The 18,273-nt window shown below is 36.9% G+C and overlaps 1 protein-coding gene across 1 annotated transcript in view; it reads right to left on the reverse strand.

The window, feature by feature from the left end:
• The window catches only part of wwc1 (WW and C2 domain containing 1), a 55,025-nt gene that overhangs the window by 30,151 nt on the left and 6,601 nt on the right, over positions 1-18,273 (reverse strand). The window contains exons 2-6 of the mRNA XM_067424754.1: positions 13,766-13,875; positions 12,389-12,592; positions 8,784-8,860; positions 8,471-8,550; positions 4,193-4,322 (exon numbers count right to left, since the gene is read on the reverse strand). Coding sequence (XP_067280855.1) covers positions 4,193-4,322; positions 8,471-8,550; positions 8,784-8,860; positions 12,389-12,592; positions 13,766-13,875 — 601 coding nt within the window. The remainder of the gene's footprint in view (positions 1-4,192; positions 4,323-8,470; positions 8,551-8,783; positions 8,861-12,388; positions 12,593-13,765; positions 13,876-18,273) is intronic.

Genomic DNA, 18,273 nt, shown 5'->3' on the forward strand with positions numbered 1-18,273 from the left:
CTTAGTGTATTACCAACAATAACCTTGGAAAAGGTGGTCCCAGCTCTTTTCAGGTCATTGAACAGCTCCTCCCGTGTAGTTCTGGGTTGATTTCTCACCTTTCTTAGGATCATTGAGACCCCACGAGGTGAGATCTTGCATGGAGCCCCAGTCCGAAGGAGATTGACAGTCATGTTTAGCTTCTTCCATTTTCTAATGATTGCTCCAATAGTGGACCTTTTTTCACCAAGCTGCTTGGTAATTTCCCCATAGCCCTTTCCAGCCTTGTGGAGGTATACAATTTTGTCTCTAGTGTCTTTGGACAGCTCTTTGGTCTTGGCCATGTTAATAGTTGGATTCTTACTGATTGTATGAGGTGGACAGGCGTCTTTATGCAGCTAATGACCTCAAACAGGTGCATCTAATTTAGGATAATAAATGGAGGGAAGGTGGACATTTTAAAGGCAGATTTACAGATCTTTTAGGGTCAGAATTCTAGCTGATAGACAGGTGTTCAAATACTTATTTGCAGCTGTATCATACAAATAAATAGTAAAAAAAAAAAAAAAATATATATATATATATATATATATATATATATATATATATATATATATATATATATATAAAGTATTATATTATATATTACAAGATAAGTATTATATATATTATATCTGCAGAAAAAATTAAGAGACCACTGCAATTATTTTCTTAAATCAGCATCTCTACAAGCATGGAAGCCATCCCATTACAATGTCTGTTGAATTCCAACACAGGCACTGCTGATTAGGTGATCACCTGAACCAAATCTTATTTAATAAGGAAAAGTATTTTTTTTTTAAAACACTGTGGTCATCACTATCTTCTTGCAGTAGGACCAGTTGGATGGCAAAAACAGTGCTAGTAGAACCTCAAAAGTAATTGGAATCAAAAAATAACTATTGACCATGCCAAAAAAGTTGAAAAGGAAAGTTTGGATTTAGGAAAAGAAGGGTTCAGTTCTCGCTTTACTGGCAGAGGAATACTGTGAGCATCTGTTTTTTTTCCATCCTTAAAATTTCGCAGATGGTGGTTCATAAGAACAAGGTCAAGCAGCAGACATTGGGGACAACAAAGTTACAGCCCGGCAGAGGGCAAAAAACGACTCTCCACTGACCAGTTTGACCGCCTACTCATTTTAATGTCACTCAACAACCGTAGGAGGATATCAAGTGACAAAAAGAATGTCAAAAGGCAGCTGGGGTGAAGTGCAAGGCGAGGACGGTTCGAAACAGGCTCCAAGGGGCAGGGCTGAAGTCATGCAAAACTAGGAAAAAAAACGTAATCAATGAGAAGCAAAGAAGAACAAGACTGAGGTTTGCAAGAGACTATAAGGATTGGACTGTAGAGGACTGGAGTAGGGTCATCATCTTTGATGAGTCCAATTTTCAGCTTTGGAGAAGCTGGACACGCCTACAAGCCACAGTGTCTCTCACTCACTGTGAAATTTGGTGGAGGATCGGTGATGATCTGGGGGTGCTTCAGCAAGGCTGGAATCGGGCAGATATGTCTTTGTGAAGGACGCATGAATCAAACCAGCAGGTCACCAGCACCTTTTTCCAGCAGGTCAATGGTCCATGCCACACAGCCAGGTCAATCAAGGTGTGGATGGAGGACCACCAGATCAAGACCCTGTCATGGTCATCCCAATCTCCAGACCTGAACCCAATTGAAAACCTCTGGAATGTGATCAAGGGGAAGATGGATGGTCACAAGCCATCAAACAAATCCATCCAAAAAAGAATTCAAAAAGCCTATAAAGTCACCCAACATCAATGTGAAAACTGGTGGAGAGCATGCCAAGACACATGAAAGCTGTGATTCAAAATCAGGGTTATTCCACAAATATTGATTTCTGAACTCTTCCTATGTTACAAAATTAGTATTGTGTTGTTTAAAAATTAATATGAACTTAAGAAATTTTCTTTCCATTATTCGAGCATTACACCGCAAATGTTTGCGTTATTTTGACCAGTTGTTGTTTTAGGCAAATAAATCCTCTAAATTACAATATTTTTATTTGGAATTTGGTAAAAATGTTGTCAGTAGTTTATTGAATAAAACTTTAATTTTTATTATGTTAATTTTTTTAAAATGTTAATTTTACCCAAACACGTACCTATAAATAGTAAAATCAGAGAAACTGATCATTTTGCAGTGGTCTCTTAATTTTTTTCAGAGCTGTATGTATGTATACATACATACATACATTTTTTTTTTTTCATGGCCTTACCACATATATATATATATGTCCAGTTTTTTATAATAGCAAAGAGATATACACTGAAATAACTCACTCTAAAATTTACTCATTATTAACTTATCTACTATCTACTGAACAGACTTTAAATTGATTTACAATATATTAAAACAGAAAACTATATGTTTAAAATATGTTACGATATTAATGCAGCCATGGTGAGACTTAAAACATTAAAATAAATCTTACCAGCCCCAAACATTTGTGTGCATGTTCACAATTAAAAAGATGTTTACAAGAAATGTTAATATCTATCTTGTAAAATAAATTGATTCAATCAGAGTTTATAGACCAAAGGGTGTGTATAAAATAGAAACTCCATAATACGTTTTTAAAAGGGGAGTTTCGAATACTAAAGGGGCCTCAAACGCATTGCCAATGGGAGGCAAAACACATTGTCTTCACTGGCTTCTTTAAATTTACATAGCTACAATTAACAAGTCCAAATGTATAAACAAAACAAGAGCAAACTCTGTGACGCCAAAGCAAGCCTCCAGTTAAACATGCTTTGTACATTACGGTAAATGAGGTGCAAACCAAATACATAACCAAATATTTTCTTTAGGCCAACATTCAAGAGCAGTAGGTTAACAAAACATTATGCAAACAAGGAAACTTCACACTCTGCAATGCTAGTGCAAACACTCAGCGTGAAAACAAACAGGTCCTAACATTCACCCTATCACATTACATGAATTATCATAATAACCGAATAATCCACTCGCACATCTCTCTATGAATCACATAACGTTACATGTATTTTGTGTTGCATTCTATCCTCTTTTAATGTGTTTTATGGAGTTGGATAGACAAGCTGACCATCTATACTCTAGTTAAAGAACATTTTGGTAATTAATATGAATATTTATAGGGGAAAAATACTTTTAAAAAGACAATTACAAATCAAAGGTCCAATAAAAGGAACTAGTAAATTACAGTTCCTAAGATATTTTTTCTATTATACATTCACATACACAATTATGTCTAAATATATCTTAATTCAAGACATGTTTATGTATTTTTGTGATGATCTGACATACATTTTTAAATACATTTCTTAATGAATTAGGATAAAGTTAGCTTTTAAAGACAGTAATGTCAGCCAAACCATGGCTGACATTATTTGATACAGTAATATTATGAAATAGGATAAAGGAATGCTTGATGTATAAAGTTCAAAAGATCAGCATTTATTTAAAAAAAAAAAAGTTGTTTTTGTAATAATATACAAGTCTTTTGATCTATTTTAATTTAATGTTACTAAGTCCAAACTTTTGAACAGTAATGTACATATTTCTGTTCACTATTTATTTTTTAATATAGGATAGTTTAAATTGTATTTGAAAAGACACAAAATACATATCAAGAGCAACGTCAGATATGGTAATGATACTGGTGCCACAGAAAGCTTGAAAAAGTGACAGGTTCACAGAGTTTGAGTGTCCTGCTTCTATACGCCAATACACAACTGTATTTTGTCAAATATTGAAATACTTTTGTGTGGGAGTACTTTTGAAATTGTGTTTGTGATTGCCGTCTCCTCTACACTTTGCCACTCCTATCTGCCCAAACACATTAGCTTAATATGATCATCAGATTGGCTATAGTTATACAGCAAGTAGAGCACTTCACTGCGGTTTTTATTTGGATAGATTGGTTTGCCTACTTCTCTAGTATGTACTTAGCCAGTGTGGATTATCGTTGGCACTATTTGTATATGTACACCTGGAACTGAGACAAAAAAAAAAGTGCTCCACGATGTCCTAATAATGAAAGTATGCAGGAATGTGTTCCCCGAACAGTATTGTCTTTTCGTGACTTGGGCGACGTTTAAATGATTCTTTCAGGGTCATTGCTCAGGAAATGTACATAGAACTGAATTAAACGTTCAGAGAGATCAATGTTCATTTTTACCCGCATGAGCTCCTGTTTCTCCTTCTCCCCAGAGCTGATGGCATCTTTAATGGACTTCACCTCCTTCAGGATGGCCTGGGCTTCATGCAGTTTGTAGCCATGTGAGGCACTGGACACTTTGAGATCAATCCTGATGAAAGACAAAGAAAACAAAACAATGTTAGAAATAACTGTGAATAATCCAAATTATTTTCTAAGCATTAAACCAGAATCTGCTAAACTGTGACATAATCAAACGTATCATTGAATATTTTTTTGGGAATCGGTCAGACCTGCTACATAAAAAATAAAAATAAAAATAGTGATTTTAAATGTAATTTCCTGTGCTTGTTTAAAGGGTTGTATGTTTGGCAAAACATTTTTTGAATGTATATCACATAAGTGACTTATGTGCAAGTGACTACAAAAATATTGGAAATATTAGAACTGTAAAATAAAATTATTACAATTATTACTACCATTACTAAATACAAACATTACACAAAATAAGAAACATTAATATTTTAATATTCTACAGTAAAATGGAAAAAAGTACTAATATTTATGGCTGACTTTATTTATTTATGTTCAAATGTTAAACCATCAAGCCTATAATGTGGCGGAAAACCACAGGGTTTTCTGTGGCTTGTGCTAATAAACAGCCTTCTTGTTACAAGTTTGGAAAAAACGGTCGGCATATGCTGCGTCCCCAAATGTATGTTATAAGCAACCTGAGGTCACAGATGCAGAGATGATTTTGTGTGGAGCAGCATTTACTGCGAACAGAGCTGCTGTGAAACACTGAAAACACCAGATTATCATGCTTCATTCTGAAACAGGCGGCACATATATTTATTTAATCGAATGAAATGAACCAATTCACTTAAGCAAATCAGACTTCCACCATATACATCCTGCTGAAACTACCACGACTACCAAAGTATGTCTATTTGAGGAATACACCTTCCTATAATTGAAGCCAACTCCCAGAGCAATTAGTTATGGCTACTTCCACTACCAAGCCACCATAGCAGTAATATGAGCCATCAAGAACAGTAAAAGAAAAAACGGATTCACTCTGATCAAAAGCTTTTCTTTTAGATGTTTGCTAACCCGCAGACTGGGCACCCAGCTCCCGGGCACCTGAGCGAGGCACGAGTTCTTGTTGGCCGCACTAACGGCAAAATACTCATATAGGCCTCTGTTGAATATTTTGCTTGCGATTTCATGGAAAGTCAAGCTCCAGAGCCAAGTATATACAGTGAGGAGGTGGGGGTGGTTTTGTTTAGCAGAAGAGGGCATGTAAAGCAAGTCATCGGTAAGTCATGTGCGGACCTGAGAAACAGGTTAGTCCACATTCCTCTGGGCAAAAGAGCTAGAGGGAAGCAGTCAACAGGAATCAGCCCAGCATCTCAACGCCCTTAAATTAAAACAGTCCAATCCAGAGCTTTATGTCAATGTCTTCCCAACTTTTTTTTAAAGAGAAGGACACATGTTCAAAGAACACATTATTTGTTAACATATTTTACATAATTTTATTTTAAAATTTACATGGCATGGTCTGAAGATGATCTGACTTGAATTTGGTGAAGATCAAAACAACGGTCTAGGAGGAGTTTAAAAAGTAGGTCAAAGACTTTGGCAAAATTTGGATCAATTCTCGGTATGACCCAAGGAATCTATTAAAGGGTCAGTTCACCCAAAAATTTAAATAAGCCCATGATTTACTCACCCTCAAGCCATCCTGGGTGTATATGACATTCTTCTTTTAGACGTATACAAACGGAGTTAAATTAAAAATGTCCTGGCTAATCCAAGCATCATAATGGCAGCCCAAAATTTGAAGCCCAAAAAAGTGCATCCATCCATTATCCAGCACCTAATAAAGTCCTCCTAAAGCAAATTGATGGGTTTGTGTAAGAAAAATATCCATATTTAACATGTCATGAAGTAAAATATCTAGCTTCCGGCAGACAGTCTTCCGTATTTAACATACAAAAAATAAAAAATAAACATAACTGCTGCGATGATGACCTCTGTACGTGTTTTGAACTGTGAGAGGCATCACACTTTCTTTGGAAACTGAATGCGGAAGACGGTCCACCGGAAGCTAGATATTTTACTTTATAAAGTTTTAAATATGGACACTTTTATACACAAACCCATCAATTTGCTTCAGAAGGCCTTCATTAACCCCGGAGCTGTATACTACTTTTATGATGGATGGATCCACTTTTTTGGCCTTCAAATTTTGGGCTGCCATTCACTGCCATTGTAATGCTTGGATTAGCAAGGACATTTTTAATATAACTCAGATTGTATTCGTCTAAAAGAAGAACATCATATACACCTAGGACAGCTTGAAGGCGAGTAAATTATAGTAATTTTTTTTACAGTAGTAAGGTTTATTTTTCTCCATCACGCCCTGATGGAGTTTTGGTTCCTTGCCACTGTCGCCTTTGGCTTACTCAGTTAGGGACACTAAAATTATGATCTAAGTAATTATGATCTAAGTAACTAAATATCCAAATAAAATTAATTACTAAAATAACTGTATCAATTATATCACTGATCTGCTCACATTGTCACTACATTATGAATTGAAATGAGCTGATGACATCACCGTTTTCTTCAGAAAATGTTTTGTTGCAATCTTGCCCTGTTTAACACTGTGAAGCTGCTTTGAAACAATCGTCACTGTAAAAGCGATATATAACTGCGTATTGTTTGACTTGCAACAAATCTAAAGAGACTAGTCTTGTGATTGTAGGCCAAACAATTCAGAAGTTATAAGCATTTTCCATATCTCCTGACCACTAGTTGGCACTGCACCGAAACTGTGCAGGTATCTTCAAGTCATGGTTGTCATAAAAAATACACCAAGTTTAGTCTGAATACACTAATGGGTCCTGCACACTGCGATTTTTCAAAATCCTTTGCGAATGTCCCTTGTCAGAATGTACGAACATGATCCCTGATGTAAGCCATGTCACACTGTAAGATCTCAGTTGGCATTAATGTCAGACTGAACGATAGTGAAGGCGCACTAAAAACGGACGCACACAAGAAAACTCGTCCGGCGTTTTATATCATCAATGAATGACGCGTTCGGTGACAGTGAGCTGCATTACACGCGGGACTGAAATGCTGGCTACAAAGAAATCTCTAGCACTCGTTTTGGTCATAGTTTGTCTTGAAAAACGGAGATATTTGACGGTCGTCAAAGGAGAAGTCACACTGCAGGATTGTGTGCCAAATCTTCTGACACTGCCAGAATTTCGTCTGAGGTAAAATTTGATCGCAGCGCTGATTAATCGGCTGCCGGTGAACATGTCAAACTAACGTCAGATTTTAGCCTAGGATCAGAGGAATCTTTTAGGATTTGCTAAATTTGTCTCAGGCGGCCAAATCGTGGCTAAAATCGCACAGTGTGCACACGACTTAAAGCGCTGTGGAGATATATAGTAGCCTTACATCCATTTTGGAATGATCTTGTCAAATTTGTTCAAAATGGCTAAACTAATTTAATTACTAAACTAAATTAACTGTATCAACTAAATTACTCATCTGCCAACATTGTCGCTATATGATAAATTAAAATGAGCTGATGACATCACCGTTTTCTCCAGAGCAACTGTACAGCCAAATCAAAATCTGTTACATTATGTTCCTGTTTAACACTGTGAAGCTGCTGTGAAACAATACAAAGCGCTATATAAATGACTATTATTTTTGAATATAAATAATAATTTAATTACATTTAACTCATCTTGCTGCCACCATGCTAAGGCCCACAGGTTGAGAACCACTGGTCTACGACGCTGCACTATATATTTTACAGTATTAGCTTGTATTTCTTTCACGTGTAATAAAATAGACATTCTAACTTAAATATATTCAAATGATTCAAAATACAATTGAATTGAAACAGGAGAATCTGTATTAATACCCAGCTCTTTCAATCCATCACTTAAAAATCACTGGACTAGTTGAGTAGTTCTTCAGAGAACTCGATTTTGAAAATAATAATATGAAATATGAATAGCTTCACACTGACTGTTTGAGGTGCATGGTGTTTTGAAGCACAGTACAAATATAAACTTTTACAACAACAGGCAAGACAAAAGTGAGCTCACACCATCACAATAAAGGGCAAATGCACTCATAAAATGGCAAGAGATAAGATGATACACTTTTGTCTTGCACAAAGACGAGGTGTTTTCAGAATGGACTGCGTTTAAACAAGAAAGCGATCAGTTGTTGGAACGTGATCATGCAAAGAGGTCAGGTTACACTTACTCTTTCAACGTCTCAAAGCCTTGCTCCTTATAAAGCAGTTCTTGCCTCATGAAGGCCAAATCTCTCTTCAGCTTATTTACCTGAACAAAAGACAGCAACCGAGAGAAAGTGAGCAGGTGAATGAATGAGACACTTATGTAATTACAAGACGTCTTGCATTTGGCTTTAAATGTAATCTCACTGCCTGTCATAACATCTGAAATCCATGATGTACAGAGTGCTGCAAATATTATATTCATGTCTTGCATAAACAAGATAACATTAACACAAAAAAAAAATCAAAGGCTCTACATTAGGTGGAAGAGCTTCTTACCCGGCTTTTTGCTGTAACAATCTCCGCTTTGAGGATTTCAGGGTCATATTTACTGCTTGATGAGGATCTGGAATTTACTGTAGGAAAGATAAGAGTTCAAAGGCTTTATCTTATCTAGAAAACCACTTGACACGGCTCTGGAATTCCATAGTGATTTATAATATTGCTACAGACTGTCATAAATTTGCATCTATTATAATAATGTTTTATTTAAAATAAAGAATTTGCTTACAAGCATGCAGCTCTCGCTGTCTTATCGCCACAGATGAGGTATGGTTTTAAAATTATGACAATGTTCCCTAAAACCCTGTTCTCGGACTATAACTCAATACGTCATATAGATTTTAAAAATATGCACGCGATTAATTAAAAATCCTGGTAAATAATGCAAATAAATGATAGAAGCATGAGGAATAACACCAGTAAAGGGGTCCTATAATGCCCCTTTTTAAAGGTGTAAAGTCTTTCTCCAGAATGTGTATGTGCAGTTTTAGCTCAAAATACACCACAAATCATTTTAATAGCATATTCAAATTGTCACTTTTCGAGGGTGAGCAAAAACACACAGTTTTTGTGTGTGCCCCTTTAAATACAAGAACCGGGCGGAGCTTCAAGAGCTTGTGTTAGCAGCTCCGATTATCTCACGCAGACACGCGTTGAAAATGTCAGAACCTGCTCAGCCTTTAATATCCAAACCGGAGTCGGACAATGATGGAGAGACTCAAGAAGAAGTGACAAGTAGAATGTGACAGGACGTTTCTGAATGGTTAGTTGATGAATTTTGGAGTTATCTATCTTCAAGTCATCGATTAGCATGTCCTGTCATGATGATAAATAAATCCCTTGTGTGGGAACTGTTGTAAGAGCCAGAGAATACCTGCTGCTTGATGATAGAACATAATAGTTATAATTTATGCTTTGATGATGTTATTGCAATAAATGTGAACAGACAGATACGACAGCTTATGCAGACTCATAAATGTGCTCTACTACAAGAACTCTTCCTCCTCTCTAAAGCAGCCCAACATGACCTCACCCCCTTTGTTGCGTGTTCCCTGGGGGAGGGTTTATGTACATTTTAGGATTAGTGATGTCACCAACCCGTGAATAAGCTTGTTGTAGTCCCTTACCAGATGTTTGTTGTAGTCCATAAAAAGCAATTTCTATATTAAAGAAAATATCTCCCTTCGCATTGAACTTTAATCGTCGTAACTTTGCAGATGGTGTTAATGCTCAAACAGCAACGAGTGAAAAATGTGACATCATAATCAAGGACCCATTTAATGTAATTTACGTTGTGCGTGAGAACATCTACAATGGCGCAAGCACCTGTAACCCAGTTAGGTGGAAATTTCTATTTCTAACCCTTCAACCCAATTTCGCTTCCCCATTTGATCAGATCGCTTTAAGCCGCTAACTACGGGAAAGTTTTCAGTGAATAATTCATCCCAGTGTCTGTTTAGCTTTAAAACACGAGCTCTATCATATTCTGTGATTGTTTCTGAAGAGCGTGAGTCCTGACGCATTGCGCTGTGTGAAATACAGACTGAACAGAACGTCAGAACATCCCAACGCTGTATGGCCAGATGATACTAAAACTACATTTCCCAGCTGGATAAAGCAAACCAAGTAAAGTTTTGATGGATGAGGATTGCAATCAAGGCAAAGACAACAGCAGTGACATACAGTAGTCGTACAGTAAGCGAGTCCGTTATATTGATGCACAAACAAACTCTGTATGTGCGCTCTCGATTAAAGGTGGGACAAGATATAGATAGGGTAATATACAATGTCCTCCGTGCGATATGAGAATTTTTAAAGTTAAATACCGTGATGTATCATTATAGGATTGTCTAGAAATATATTGATATTGACAAAATTGCTGTATCGCGATATTATCGGTATCGTGAGCCATGTATCGTGTATTGTATCGTTATGATTCCCACCCCTACTCGTGATGTAATAAACGCACATTTCAGTACATTCACGGTGCTTCCACAAACATTCGGGATAATGTTTTAAATTATCATGTGTATGTTGCAGTAATTATGAATAAATACGTTTACTGTAATATGTTTGCAGTTAGGTCAAGGTGGATGGTTTAATTTTTCTTGGCATCTCCATGTGGTGCTGTTCGGTATTGCAACTTGATAATGAAACAATTGTCAAGAATGTAAAAGTAAGATTTACTAAACAAGGCAAATTAGCATGAGCACAATTCCAAAAACCGATTTTATTCTTACCGGTTCTTACCAGTTCTTCTAACTACGACGCACAAATTAAAGAACACAGACGCAGCTGGATTATTCCATAATGACCAACGCAAATCTACCAGGAGCAGCGCAATTAGTGTCTGGTTTAAGACGTGCTTTTTTGGCCGATAAATAATGACAAACACCAGTAAACTGACGAGTGCAAACCTTAGTAAATCCCCTTGCGTGATTCATTTAAATACTCTCCTGCCATAAATTTTGTGTCTAAAAGGGAAACTCCTACAAATGCATATGCAATAAATTCAGCAACAAAAATAACCCTGTCAACGCCTTTTCAGCGCTAATTTATCCCTGCGTGTCTTAGTAGTTAGTAGACAGTAGTTTGTGTGTCAACTCGCCACTGCTGAAATCTATTTGCATTTGACTGGTTGATGGGTGTTAATATCAAGCTCTGGATATAAACATAAAACATTTATTATAAATATTGATCTGTTTCTAGTGTTTCTAGGGGGAACGCAAAAACTTCATATAGCAAACGCCAAAAAATATATCTTATATTTTTTTCATCACATGTCCCTTTTGGAGCTCCGTAAATAGTAGTTTTTATTTAAAAGAAGGGCTGTCAAAATGGTTTATTTAAACTGATGGGACTGTCTATATCCAGTAAAATTAACTATCAGATTGAAGTATGATTCTCACAAAACTGTATATTCTGCAAGCTTTTTTTTAAGGAAAATTTAAGTGTCTAGGGGCCAGATTTACTAACAGCTTAAAACCCTAAACGAAACCCTCTTTTGGCGTTAAAACCCCCCCACCTCCTCTCATTTCCTCATTTCATTTGCCCCAGATGAATATTGTTGGTTGCAGGGCTTGAATTTCGGCATGGGATTGTGATTATTGCGCATGATTTTACCCATTCCTGCAGATTTTGTTCTCACACTCAAAGTGAACGCAGTATACCTGCTGCCGAAAATATTAGAAAATATTTATATGAGCGTTTTTCCCCATGGGATCGGTGTCAATTGTGGCCAGCAAAAATACTATATATATATATATATATATATATATATATATATATATATATATATATATATATATATATATATATATATATATATATATACTAAAAATGCAATAATTTTGGAAAGCTATTAGCAACAGTGGCTGGTGAGCAAAAAAGTAAATTTCAAGGTCTGTTTATATCTGACATTGTTGACCTATAGTGAGTGACGAATTCCATGAGGTTGTGAAAGGAGGATAATTCTAAACATGTTGCAGTTGTACAGATTAATCCAAAAGAATCCCTCATACACAAACGTGTCGGGAATCACTGTCAACTAGCTCATAATTAAAAACAGTATTTAAGTGACAGACACACGTATAGAGTCTTACAGCTGGTCTGTGAGGCCGCCTTGTCCCTCCAAGCATCATTTAGCTGCCGATATTCCTGCTGAGCCAGGTGAAGTCGCTGTTCTTTGACCTGGTAGATCTCCTTTTGGGCGCTCAACGCATCCTGAACCACGCTCAGATAATCCCGCAGCATGAGCTCCTGCTCCCGCTGCCACTGGGCTCGTGGATCCTCCAACTGGGTGCTCTCTGACGGAAAGAGAGAGAAGGTAGAAACATATCTTCTGGTCAACTGGTCAAAATTTTGGAAGATTGTTTTTATGTTCTGGAAAGAAGTCTCTTTTGTCATCAAGAATGCATTAATTTAAACAAAAACGCAGTAAAAATTTAAAATTATGAAATAATATTATGAAATTATTCCAATTTAAAATAACTACTCTATTTTAATATACTTTAAAATGTAATAAATTCCTTTGATGGCAAAGCTGAATTCTCAGCATCATTACTCCAGTCTTCAGGGTCACATGATCCTTCAGAAATCATTCTAATATGATGATCTGCTGCTCAAGAAAAATTTCTCATTATTATTCATTTTGAAAACAGTTTTTGCTGCTTAAAATTATTGCTATCTTTGTTAATACTGGTTAATACTTTTATTCAGCAGGGACGCATTAAATTTCTCAAAAGTGAGAGTAAAGACAATTATAATGTTACAAATGATTTCTGCTTTAACTTTCTATTCATCAACGAATATATATATATATATATATATATATATATATATATATATATATATATATATATATATATATATATATATATATATTACGGTTTACACAAAAGCAAAAACTGTTCATAAGTGTTATTGTTAAACAAAGTAAAGCTGAAATAAATAAAACATTGGATGAAAAGATTTAACTGGAGAAAAAAAACTTTTTTTTTAAAATAATAAGCTAATAATTGAAGTACTAAAACTTAAATAAAAAATGTACGCCAAATATTTTTTTTAACAAAAGACAAAAACCTAAACAAATCTTAAAATTAAAACAGAAAATACAATTTAAAAAATCTATTAAAAACATTTAAATAATACTAAAACAACACTTATTTATTACAAATATTTCTAAAATTTAAAAAATAGTAATGATAAATAAAGGGTAGGTGTCCATTTTCATTAAAATACTTACAGAAGAGCACAAAATAATTTTATCTGCTAAACAAATTATATGCACAGAATTTTTTTTCAGTCATATTTAATGAATGAGGCCCACTCAATCAGCGGTTTCAACCCTGAATGCCTTTTTTTCATTCAAGTCCAATTAAAAATATGCCATTTTATCTGTCTAAAACCCACAGAATCACACAACAGACACTCTATACTCCTATCTGTGCATATGGTGGGCTGCAACTTGTTCAACTTACTGGTATTGTGGTCGACATAATAGGCTCCAACGTGGGGGTCGTGGGCCTCCTCCCATCCCACAGGCAGCTCATCTCCAATACAGTCAGCAAAAGTCAGAGGCTTAGTCTGCCTGCAAAATCAAACAGGGAATCCATCTGTCAGTCAACAGCCAATCAGAGAGAAGACAGCGGGATGTTGGACCTCCACAATTCATGCTTATTTTCCATGGGATGTCACTCACTGAGAGTTTGAGCGTGGCGCAAGCATGTGTGTGGGGGGAGGGGCACCAGAGGAATGTCGGGCTATTCACCTCCAGTGCGCTGGTCGAGCACAATAGCCGGAAACCTAAGCCGGGCATTCCACAGGCCCTGCTGACCCATCGCCTGGAGGTTTCTGAGGCAACACACTGTGGCTCTCCAAGCCCAGTGCTTTGGATCATCGCAGAGCAACGGGGACACTCACTTGGCCGAAAAGAGCGACGCTAAAACTTTTATTAGCAGGCGCACGCTAATGCTAACAAAGTAGTCTGGCTGAACTTCAGTGGAGAGCACTGCTGGCACTCGCTGGCTAGACTAATCAATTAAAAAGAAAGAGCTTGTTGAGGTTTTAGAGTAAATTTGAAGGGGTAGGAGGTTTATCATCACTAAGCTGATATCAGGATGCTAACCAATATTGTGCACACAAAAAAATGCTTTAAAACGATACTTTAAAGACAAGGCCCTTGGCTGGACTGAAGAAAAAAAATATTATATGTAAATTGTTTATATATTATTCCAAAGAGGATGTTTAAAAAAACAAACCAAAACGTTTGAACGGTGAATGTATGTACTAATAATACTGGTCAAAATTATTGAATAATTACGATTTTTTAATTAAGATTTTTTTCAAAGAGCTCTCTTATGCTAACCTACCCTCCATGCATTTGATCAAAATACAGTCAAAGCAGGAATATTGTGAAATAGTAGTACAATTTAAACGTGTCCTATATTAATATACTTTAAAATGTGATTTATTCCTTTGATGGCAAGGCTGAATTACTCTAGTCTTCAGTGTTATATGATGCTCAAGAAATATTTATTATTATTATCAATGTTGAAAACAGTTTTCGTAAACCACCTGATTAAAGCCTTGATGATTGACCTTGGGTCAACCAACTGTGGCTTAATCATTTAACAAAAATGTAGCTTTTGAACTATTTTGTAAACAAAAACATTTTTTATTTCTTAACCTGTTGTGTGTACAGATTATATTTTTTCCAAGCACTGCAAAAGATTTACGTTTGTGTTCAGGGCAGGCATTGTTTTACATGCAGCAAAGGAATTTCATATTTCCACATTTCATACTTCCACTTTCAGACTTTGAGAGGAGTGTTTTCTAAAGCCGTTACGTCCAGCAGCAGGGTTATGCAATACATTCAGCTCTGTGCTCCTCAGATTATCAGGAACATTCCACATTAAATCTGATTTGTGCGGCATATTAAAAGGATTAAACCATTTTCCACAAAAGTCACATTAAGCTACACGCAATGTATAAATTTATTGCATAAGAATCAAAATATTAAACCAAATGGTGTCTGCAAGCAAAAGGCACACAATTTTCTCACAACAGTTTTAACTTTACTTTTCATGGACGGACAGATGGACGGATGGATATATGGATGGATGGATGGATGGATGGATGGATGGATGGATGGATGGATGGATGGATGGATGGAATGATAGACAAAGTATAGACGGATGGATGAATGGATGGATGGCTGGCTGGATGGATGGCTGGATGGATGGATGGATGGATGGATGGATGGATGGAATGATATACAAACTATGGATGGATGGATGGATGGATGGATGGATGGATGGATGGATGGATGGATGGATGGATGGATGGATAGGTGATGGAATGATAGACAAACTATAGACAGATGGATGAATGGATGGATGGCTGGCTGGATGGATGGCTGGATGGATGGATGGAATGATATACAAACTATGGATGGATGGATGGATGGATGGATGGATGGATGGATGGATGGATGGATGGATGGATGGATAGGTGATGGAAAGATAGACTATAGATAGGTGTATGCATAGATGGATGGATGATAGACAAACTGTAGACAGATAGATGGATGGATGATAGATGGATGGATAGACGACGATTGGATGGACGGACTATAGATATATGGATGGATGAATGAATGAATGAATGGATAGATGGCTAGACTGATGACTGGATGGATGGACGGATGGGCTATAGACGGATGGATGAATGGATGGATGGATGGATGGATGGATGGATGGACGGGCTATAGATATATGGATGGATGGATGGATGGATGGATGAACGGACAGACTATAGACAGATGGATGGATGGATGGATGGATGGATGGATGGATGGATGGATGGAGGGACTGATGATTGGATGGACGGACTATAGATATATGGATAGATGGCTAGACTGAATGATGGATGGATGGATGGATGGATGGATGGATGGATGGATGGATGGATGGATGGATGGATGGATGGATGGATGGATGGATGGATGGATGGATGGATGGGCAGGCTATAGATATATGGATAGATTGATGAATGGATGGATGGATGATAGCTAGACTGAAGACTGGATGGACGGGCTTTAGATATATGGATGGATGTATATATATATATATATATATATATATATATATATATATATATATATATATATATATATATATAGGCAAGCACGGTTTGTTTCAAATGATCTTACAGTTGTCTGCAGTGAGAGAGCACAAGCTGTTGTCTTCCCCTGCGATTCAAGACTTTCAAAGAGGGTGAAACTGAACTAGCTCCTTTTTCATGTTATGAATAATGAAACTGTGCTGAGAGACCCCACTGGCCTGTTCTAAATTTAACTCGGAGAAAAGAAACTTCTGCAAACGTAACAAAGACCACGGCTGCAATAAGAAACACTCATCATTTTCTCACCCCATAATGCTCCAGACTCATTGAAGGCTCGTCTGAATGGGTGTCATTAATCTCTGGGCTTTAGCCTGCGTATCTGAGATCTTTAAATGCACAAGGAAACTCAAAAGCCCAAAATCCTAAAGCATGCTGTTGAGATTTGCGCATTAGAATGATTAGGAATGAACAGAATGAATATGGCACAATGGCCGGCTTTTTTTTAAAGATGATGTTAAAGAGGAACTGCAGAAAGGCTTCAGAAAGGTCTCCCGTTCTCTAGCGAACCTACGAAGTCAAAGACTCAGAACCCATGGTCTAATGCAAAATGACAAAGCGCACAGCCGAGTGCAAACACAGGACATAGCTAAACGATGAGTCAGACACTTTCATTCAGCGCACTCCATAAATTCCCCGAGTCATTTATGAGGCTCCAACTAGCAGCGCGCCGCGCTCAAGGTCCGACAATAAAAGTGCGCTGCTACACCCGACGACGGCCGGTCTCCTATCACAGAGAGCGAGATAACATTCCATTTACCTGAGCAAATGTTTTCAGCATGTCACACTGAGACAAAACAAAACAGTTCCGCCCCGTGTGGTGCATGTGGGCAGTCCACAGGAATGCCTTCTCTGCATTTATGCGGTTAGACCTTCAAGTTTGCAACTTTACAAAAACAAATGATGAGGCATCTGATGATTCTTCTTGTAATTCTAGCATCAGCAGTGGATCCAGAAGTCTGAGAGCAGTACTTATGCTAAACATTTTCCTATTTCATCTATTAAATCTGATATAAAATGATCTCATCAGCAACAATTTGTGTGAAAAATCAAAAATGTATGAAGTTCAAAAGATCTAAGGCCCTGTATTAAGATGTGTTTTGGTCGATCAGATCAAAAGTTGATGACAAGAAATACAGGTGTAAACAGGGCCTAAACCCCATTGAGCTTGTCCACTTTTGACCACTTCCAGATGAAGTCGACAACACAATGGACCGGATTGCTTGCGTAGTGTACGCTCATGTGATTAAATGCGTTCAAACAGCCACCAAAGACTATCTACTCTCCGCCTCCTGACCTAACGTGCACACATTATGGGAAGCGCGCCTAGCCAGACAGGATTTAAACTCTCGGCTGAAGACAAAGTTTAAAAAAACCAACCAAGCACAATGTTCTCTCACCATTCCCGCTCATCTTAATACCAGGTGTAAACAGAGCCTATTTGGTTTACCCTCCTTTCACTTGGATAACAGTGGCACTTGAGCTGACAAGTGCAAAACCTGATGATTCCTGTTATCTGACCTTTAGTAATGACGTAGAAATGTAGAATCTGAAATTACATACAGGTGCTCGTCATATAATTAGAATATCATCAAAAAGTTGATTTATTTCACTAATTCCATTCAAAAAGTGAAACTTGTATATTATATTCATTGATTACACACAGACTTACCTTTTTCAAATGTTTATTTCTTTTAATTTTGATGATTATTATAACTGAAAACTAGGGGAAATCCCAAATTCAGTATCTCAGAAAATTATAATATTGTGAAAAGGTTCAATATTGAAGACACCTGGTGCCACAATC

This window comes from Pseudorasbora parva, chromosome 18 (genome assembly GCF_024679245.1).
Source record: "Pseudorasbora parva isolate DD20220531a chromosome 18, ASM2467924v1, whole genome shotgun sequence".
NCBI classification, from domain to species: domain Eukaryota; kingdom Metazoa; phylum Chordata; class Actinopteri; order Cypriniformes; family Gobionidae; genus Pseudorasbora; species Pseudorasbora parva.